At 41.7% G+C, this 8,412-nt stretch overlaps 1 protein-coding gene across 5 annotated transcripts in view; it reads left to right on the top strand.

The window, feature by feature from the left end:
* Window positions 1–8,412, top strand: part of sh2b3 (SH2B adaptor protein 3) — a 61,612-nt gene that overhangs the window by 15,832 nt on the left and 37,368 nt on the right. For 4 of the 5 annotated variants that reach the window (XM_019365642.2, XM_005473444.4, XM_003451110.5 and 1 more), the window contains exon 2: window positions 3,401–4,534. In XM_019365642.2, the coding sequence (XP_019221187.1) occupies window positions 3,428–4,534 (1,107 nt within the window). In that variant the 5' untranslated portion in view covers window positions 3,401–3,427. Of the gene's footprint in view, window positions 1–44; window positions 143–3,400; window positions 4,535–8,412 lie in introns of those variants that run through there. The other variant, XM_005473443.4, reaches the window with a different exon arrangement.

Here is an 8,412-nt window from a genome sequence, read left to right as displayed (position 1 = left end):
TGATCTGTTGGACCACAGTCTGTGACAACCCCCCCCACCAGACACAGAGACACAACAGCCCACACGCACCCATATGCAAAAGCACTCTCTCACACTTCCTGTATGCCGATTAGACTCTTCTCTGCAGCACTGGAGGAAGATGGTATGTACTGTAGGCACATGTTGAAGTTAGAAGGTTAAACTCCTGTTAATGATACTGCAGTTTACGTCTTATAGTCTAACTGTTCAGCTGTTGCTCAACACTTTATTATGGAAAGACATGCAGGGGAGAAAAAGAAGCAGCTTATATATAATGCATGTTGACTTCTTTGCTAAAAGCACCTTGAGGTGTTGTTTTTGGTTTGTGTTATGGTGAAATATTCTACGTACTATTCTATATGTGTTCACCGCTTTACTGTGCAACACATAAGAAGAAATCTGGCTAGTTGTTGTATCCCACAGTTTCTTAGTTACACCATGTGTCTGCAGTGTTTACACATGCAAAGCGGCCGTTCTAAGATGAAGCTTAAATTCACTTATATATGTATGTCTGTGTATGTGACTGTATTTCTTCCAGTGGTGGGTTTGAGTGTCTTATAACCAAGCACCAACTTCCAGGTTATAAAATTAAGCCAATGTAGAAGTGCCAAGAACTGCAGATGGCAACTAAATGCTATTTGAAGGTGGTGCCAAAAGTGAGTCAGTCGCCATAGATTCTAGTGCTAAAATGCCCACATTTAGTTAGTGCAGAAATGAAACATGTTGACAGTTTAGCACAAAAATCAGTTATGGTCTCTACAGATGTTTTTTTCCCTTCAGAAGTTTCTTTTTTCCTGTTTCCTGGCTAAATCGTATTAAGACTTTAAGTTCGGCATCATTATGGGCGTCTTATGTCCATTAGATGGAGTCAGGAAACATTCCGTTTTAGTTAACACCTCGCTAAGTAAGCTTGCACCAGCACCAGGTGATAATGCCACAGCTCTGCCTTCTTGTTCCAATATGGCCACGTCTGGATTGAAACAAAAACTAAAGATGAACACGCACAAAGTACCAAAATGGGTGCTCCAAAAGTCCACACAGCTGATATCACAGTAGCTACATCCCTTTTTTTAAAAAAATATACTATCTTTGGCTCTTCCTGTCTGCTTCAGAATTTAATATGTCAGCATTTTAGGACTTTATCTAAATGTCCAATCATATTTGTCTTCTTTCATTTCCAGAAGACACAATTCTGCTTCTTTATTCTACCGAAAATGGGACTCTTTCATTGCCATCATTGGCTATATCTCTAAACGTCACTTGAATCTTGCTATACCTGAACAGATATCTGGACAAGTCGTGTCCAGTTATTCCAGCTACCATTTTGGGGTCTCTCAAAACTAGGATGAAAACCCAGTCATGCCTGGGCTACTCACTTCCAAGTCAACACACTTTTATGTCATCCTTATGCTACATGCCCAAAAGTGTGTTCTCCCTGATCCCCTATATCTATGTGTTTAGTATACTCAAGGTCAAAAAGGGATAAACACACACACACACACATAGCAAATGGGCGTTTAAAAAGAAAGAAAAGAGAAGGGCTTGTTGAATACTTAGGAATACATCCTTCCTTTATTCTGATGAACTGTGTGGTTAACAGCTTTAACCACACAGTTCTTTTAAATTACAACAGTACTAGTTTTTTAACGGTGGTGGACAGGTTGAAACACGTGTGCACTGTACAGGAACAGAGAAAATGCATGTTAACTTCTTCATGCACCGAATGATGCAGTACCTACAGTTGATAATGTATTTGTGGGCCCTGATGAGTAAAATGGTAGACGGCTTTTGATAGTTTCAATTTACTGATTATTATAAGAAAAGCCACAAGTTTATACAGAGAAAGCCTTGTGAGATTAGACTAATCAGCAAACACTGAAGCACTGTGCGTCAACAGAAGCAAGGAAGTGAAACGGTGCACACAAAAAAAAACAAGTAGCAGAGCCCTACTGTAGGAGGCCAAGCCTTCCAAGGCTACCCGAACACATCAAGTTCAGTGCAGTATATTACCACATGTCACATCTTTACTGTCTCACTCATAAAATGAGGTCGAGTGTGTGGATGTTTAAGGTTGGATGATTAATCAGTTTAAAATTTTAAGATTTTGCCATATTCATTAAGTCCAAACTCAGTCAGTGTTTACTTCAGCTTGAGCAAAGATTATGAAAAGCGAGGCTTTGGTCAACAAGAGCTCTCCAACAGAAGCTAAAAACTCTTGAAAGCTTTCAGGAGGTTTATTAGATGTTGTCTGCAGCTGTTTTTCTCTCCAGATCTTTGAGGGTCTCTCACCAAACCTGGTTTCGGCAGCATATGACTGAAATGCCCTTTGGTTGACTGCTACGACTTTCTGTCTATTAAGTCAGCTTCTGCCTGGGCCCCTTGTTGCCCCCACCACCCACACCTGCAGATGTTGTGGTGGAGGCTAGCTGGCAGAAGTGGTTACCCTTGCGAGACAGGTTATAGGGTCAAAAACGCTCGTTAATATGGGCCTCGCTCTCTACCGGATGAGCTTGTCCCCCTCCACCAACGCCACTGATTTATTTATTTTTTGTGTTAATTGTACTTAAAGAGTATACGTATAATAAATAAATAAACACTTTTGTTTTCACTACACTTATGATGTTTGTTAAGTTAATGAATAATCGTGTTGTTTGTGTATCGTGTTTTAAAACATGAGTGATACATTGGGGGGAAAAAACGGAAGGACCATTAAAATAGGTCACGTGTAAATACACAAACACACGGATGAACATATAGGCAGTGTGGCTGATTGAGAGATTTTCTAAGCGTACTTCCTCAGTCAGGGCCTCATTCACCTTCTGTCTGACTGACTAATTACTGTTTCCATTCATAAAATACTTGAGTTGCCATCATCCATATCAGTGGAGGTTAGAACGTAGTTTCTCCTTTCTCTCTGCTCGCCTCTGCTGTAGGAAACAATTTCCTGAAATTTACTTAAAATGTGTACACTCGCTGCGTTTTCCCCCATTAACTGAATGGTAACCAGTTGTCCTTTGAGTGAACCGTGGCCCTGTGTTGAGATACTCTAGGATACTCTGGTTGATTGCCAGAGATTTTTTGCAGGCCCATGTAATCCAATTTGTGCCGTTACAGATCAAGCTCAGATGAAATCAGAGTTTTGAATGTTCTTTCTTAGTGTTTGAACTGTTTTTAAACTTTGAAGCAGTTCAAAATGTGCTGTAACTGTTGTGCCATTTCCCATGTTTAGTGCTGCATGTCTTGCACAACCCTCCACATTATCCTGATCTAATTGCATTCCCATATCTTGCTCCCGTTATTTGCTCCTCTGGCTTTTTTCGTTCTTTTCTTCCATGCTTCATCCATTCATTTCTCTTACCCGCCTTCTTTTTCTGTTCCGCAGTGATTCTCATCCACTCTGGTTACTGCAATGAATGGTAACACTATCCATCCAGCCAACACCACAACAGCAGCAGGCCAAGGTGTGGCAGTTGCCCAAAAAGGCTGGACGGAATTCTGCGAGCTGCATGCCATCGCCGCAGCCCAGGAGCTGGCCCGGCACTACCGGAGTTTTGCCAGAGAACGACCACAGCATGACGTGCTTCCACCAGAGACCTTTTCAAAGCAGTTTACCGACCTCTTCCAGCAACACTTCTGCTGTGAGGTCGACAAAGACGGCACGCCACTTGGTCAGAACACAAGCTCTGCCGCCTCCGGTAGCGCTTCCTCATCGTCTCCAGTGGTCCTTCGTTCTCAGCCTGTAATCACTCGAGTGCGGACTTTGCCTCGGGTGCAGGACTATCGGGAGACTGGCAGACCAAATGGAGGAGCTGCTCCACTGACTGCGTCACCGAAAGTGGAGCCGGTGGTGTTGAGCCGGGAGCAGGAGCTGCCACTGAGATGCGCTGCGGGAAACTCCTTTTCAGGATCTCGCACAATTGGCAGCGGGACACTGGTGATTCATAGCCATAGCAACGAGGAGATCTCTGGCACAGATCATCGCCAGGTATCTGAACGGTACTCTTCTGACTCTTTAACCTCGAACCCTGAAAACTCAGAAGTCACACATTTCTCTTTCAGCCAAATCCGGAAGTCTGTAAATAAGCTTTTAAAGAAATCACCCCAAACCAGTCCGCGCTCATCCCGGGACCTCACTCCTAGGAACCCCACCACCACCAACAGTAATCTTCCAAATAATGGTGACAGAGTGGGTGCAATTTCCTCCATCAACGAAGAGGTGTCATCCTCTTCTTCCCACTCCTCTGAAGCCACACCCACAGCTGCTTCACACCGTCCTGGAATGAAGGAGCTGATCATGGCTCCTTTCATTAGGTTTCGCAGTAAAAGGCAGAGGCGATCCGAGGCGAGCGGCTGCTGTAAAGAGGGCCAGTTGAGGTACTTTCTGGTGGACGAAACTGTTTCAGACTCACAGCCCCGCTGGCAGCGTTGCCACCTGCTGGTCAGGAGGATCAGAGACATTCAAGGAGGAAGAGGAGCAGGGGAAAGTTACCAGTTGGAGCTCTATGATCCTCCAAAGGTAGAAACACAAGCTTTTGCACACTTTATATTCATTGTACACACGATCCACTTAACTCTAACAGCTCAGCTGTGGTTTCACATGATAATATGTGGGCTTTTCTTTGAAAACAGTACACAGCAGGTGAAAAATATTCATTTTTATTTCTAAATAGCTTTCTGTACAAATTTGACTCCTGGGGTTTCCATCTGAAACAGCTTCATGACTTTTGCTTACAAAGAGAAAGATAGAGAAAGATTTGTCTTGACATCCTTATCAGTGGACTGGTGTTTCATGTAGGTTTAGGTGATCTCACAATCGTTTATCGTGGTCTCTCTTTATCTGCCACATTATCTGCAGAGAAATCGTACAGATTAAATCATTAATGCTGCTATGTGTAAGTATTTTATTTTGAAAGCTCCACTGCTGCTAACCAGCTAGTCCCGGCCTAGCCCATCTCACGTGTACACAACTACTCATGTGATCACGAGTTAAACTAAATATGTGAAAGAAGTATCATTTATATCATGAATTGTAAAACCCTTGTATGATCTTCTGGCCTGATTGCTCACCTTTGGTTGCATCCATGAAGTGTAAGAATGGTACCGATGGCACTGTTCTCAATTTTTTCCAGTTTATTTAGTCAGGCTAGTATGAATACCTTTATCTGCCTTTATTATAATTTGGAAAAGACAAAAGAGTACGAGTTGTTTAGTAAAATAATTATTAAGTTGCACACTTTTTATAGTTTTCTTTTGGTCTCTATTGGACATAAAAGTCATCGAAGTGTGTGGGGAGTGTCTAAGTCAAGAGGTTACAGAAATACTGTTTAGCTTGTCAGGCAACTAAACATATAAAATTATGCCATGATGTTGCAAATTAAAGGAGATTGCAAATGGTTTACTTTCTTTCTCGGCACACCAGACTAGAGTTTTTTTGCCTGAAAAGTCACGGTGTAACCCCTCCTGTCACCTCATATCCTCCTATGGGTGGATGATTCAAACAAATAGAATTTAGCTATGTTAGTGTGCAGCTTTTGTTAACTGTGTACGGAAAGAGACTAGTCATGCACTACAAGTGCATCCTCAGTACTTTATAGATATGAGCGAGAAAGAAAGAAAACAAAAAATGTATTTTCAGAAATTTTGAAGAAGTCAATTAAAAATATCGTCTCCTGATCTACACACATCACGATTTATCTTCTTGATGTTTAGTTTGATTGCAACAAGCAGATGCTCATGAAAACCACTCATCGTTTTCTGTTGCTGCTGTTCTACGTACAGGAGAGCTTTGCTGAGTTTCACTGGATTGTGTCTGCCGCTTCTGCAGATGTGCATGTGTTTTTTTTTTGTTTTTTTTAAATAACCTCTTCTCAGAACTGCTCACACTGAGACATATTACAGCTGACAGGTTCGTCATCTTGTGTTTCATATCTATGCATGGTAGGTCACTAGATCTGTTTGTGTCAATAGGATGGAAACCCACATTTGCCTTTAAAGGGCTGGGTAAAGTTTGCCAAGCAGTGTCACATACTCTTAAATTAACGCACACACAAAAACAAGCACACACACATTAAGGCACAAAGTCATTTCCTGTTTCCAGCTGTTTAGTTGCAGGGGTTTCCCCCCCCTCCTTCAAATCATCTCTTTTCTCTGCCTGTGTTTGTTTTTGTTTGCATAACTGGTATTTTTACTGCCTCTAAGAAGCTCCTTTTAGTGAATATTTTGCCACATGACAAAACAAGACGAAAGCTGTGATGACATTTAGCTTTGCCTCAAAAAAACGTCTTGTCTTACTGGCGGTTTGCATTTCACCTTTGCTTCTGGTGATTGATTATATTTCAGTGGCATCTAGAGGGAGTGTTTTGATGATAAACACTAAGCTTTTTTTGTTAACCAAACTGAAAACACAAACTGAAAAGATATTAGTCATATAGTCACAGCTTAGTTTAAAGGAGAGCATGAGCTTCAGGTTCACTCATGCTTTCCATGCACAATAGGGTCATCACAGTTCATAGATGATTTGTTTCACACTGGTACCCTTTAAAGATTAGCCTAACTGGTTTACCCTTTAACCTAGTTAAAGAAGTGGAAATTAAGATGCTAGTCATATGAGATAGATTTAATCAGTCCGTACTTCAGTGACTATTGTTACACATCCCTTTATTAATATACATAAATATACAGGGCATTTCTGTAGCTCAGAAATATAGCTCAGTATTTTCTCGCTGTGACATTTTCACTCGATTACATCAACGAATCTGCAACATTCATGTCTTCTTTTAATCCTTGGTGAGTAGATACACCTCCCACACTGTTTCCTGTTTGCTTGGGGTTTTCTGCAGCCAGTCACAACTTTTCTCCTTACACGAAGCAACCACGACATTAAAACCGTCAATCTAACATTAGTTAACTTACCCAAATGCCACCAAAACATCTCTGACCCTGTCAGGGCTGTGCAATGACCTGATACCTGCAGGGTTGGGCCTAAGTGGATCGAGCTTGTTCACAAGAATCCCACAGATGGTTGGGCAGATTGGAGTCTGGGGTCTGAACAGTTTTGGTTTGAATATAATTGAGATTTTTAGTAGATAATTAAAAATAATGCTTATATAGCTTCAATTTTTTTTTTACAGTTTATCAAAGTGCAGTTCAGATTACTGTTAGGTCTACGAGATCACAAACCGAGCTGTAGCTGCAGCAGGTGGCAGGTAGATGTAAACAAGCAAGGTGGAAACTTAGATGGATAACAACCCAACCCTCAAACCAGCAGTACTTTGAACTGTATGCGATCCATATGTTGGCTGCAACAGAGTAAACTGGCATATAACCACTGGAGAGGAGTAGTAGGTAGCCATGTTCAGCATATGCATATTCATGTTAACCTGCAAGTAAAGAAAGAAGAAGGCTGCTGCTGCTGCTAGCACTGCAAACATTAGTTCCTCACATAGCAAACTAATCTGATAATGTGAGTGAAAGTGACACATGTCAACAAGCTTTCTGACTTTTGGATTAGTCAACTATTATTATTTATTATTAGTAGTATTTCTTCCCATTTAATCAACCAGTAAATAAGTTGCCAGGATTATCCCTTCTGTATTGTACAGTATATTTCCAGGGGGGTGTTGGCCTGCCACGATGTGTAGGTGGGTGGTGATGAATGATAGGACTCAATGTAAGATGATTAGTTTTATTCACTAAAGTTGTCAGTGGTTTAAATGTAGTGCCTGAATGGTGTATTACTTCTTAATTAACACTTATTAATGCCAAGTGGCAATTGTAAGTTGGAAACATGACATCGGTTGTTGCTGTAAGCTCTTCACAGCACAGCAGGATGTATTTCTTTCTTTCTTTTTCTCTTTCTCTTTTTTCTCTCTCCCTGCATGCTTAGCTCCCCCTACAAGGCCTCATGGCATTAAACCCTGCAATATTTCCAGATGGGGCCAGCTGTGAGGCTGCATGTAGTTGCACACTTAGCCCCTAAACCAGTAATCAGAGCAGGTCGAATGCTGTCCTGGGCCCTGCCATCTATAAGGCCACTGTGAGCAGAGTTTAGTCTCTTTAGGGTGTGTGCAAGTGTGCATTCAGACACAAATAGAGGTCCATGAGAGAGACATTGCATGCATGTGCATGTGTCTGAGGCTGTATGTGTGTCTGTAGAGTTTTATATTTAGCAGCCCTCGAGTCCTCAGCCGCCTACAGCCCTAACCATGTGTGTGAGGTAATTCAGTAGATTTCAGAGCCAGAGTTGTGCATGTGTGCACGTGCTTGCGTGTTTATTTAGAATGGGAAGACATTGGCAGGATTTGCCTGGCTGTTTGCAATTTTGCTTTAATGCATTGGTGCTGTGAGTACGCTCTCTCTTAATGTGTGTGTGTGTGTGTGTGTGTGTGTGCGTGT

The sequence above is a fragment of the Oreochromis niloticus genome, linkage group LG12 (assembly GCF_001858045.2).
Source record: "Oreochromis niloticus isolate F11D_XX linkage group LG12, O_niloticus_UMD_NMBU, whole genome shotgun sequence".
Taxonomy (NCBI): Eukaryota; Metazoa; Chordata; class Actinopteri; order Cichliformes; family Cichlidae; genus Oreochromis; species Oreochromis niloticus.
This window is presented reverse-complemented; position numbering and strand designations above follow the sequence as displayed.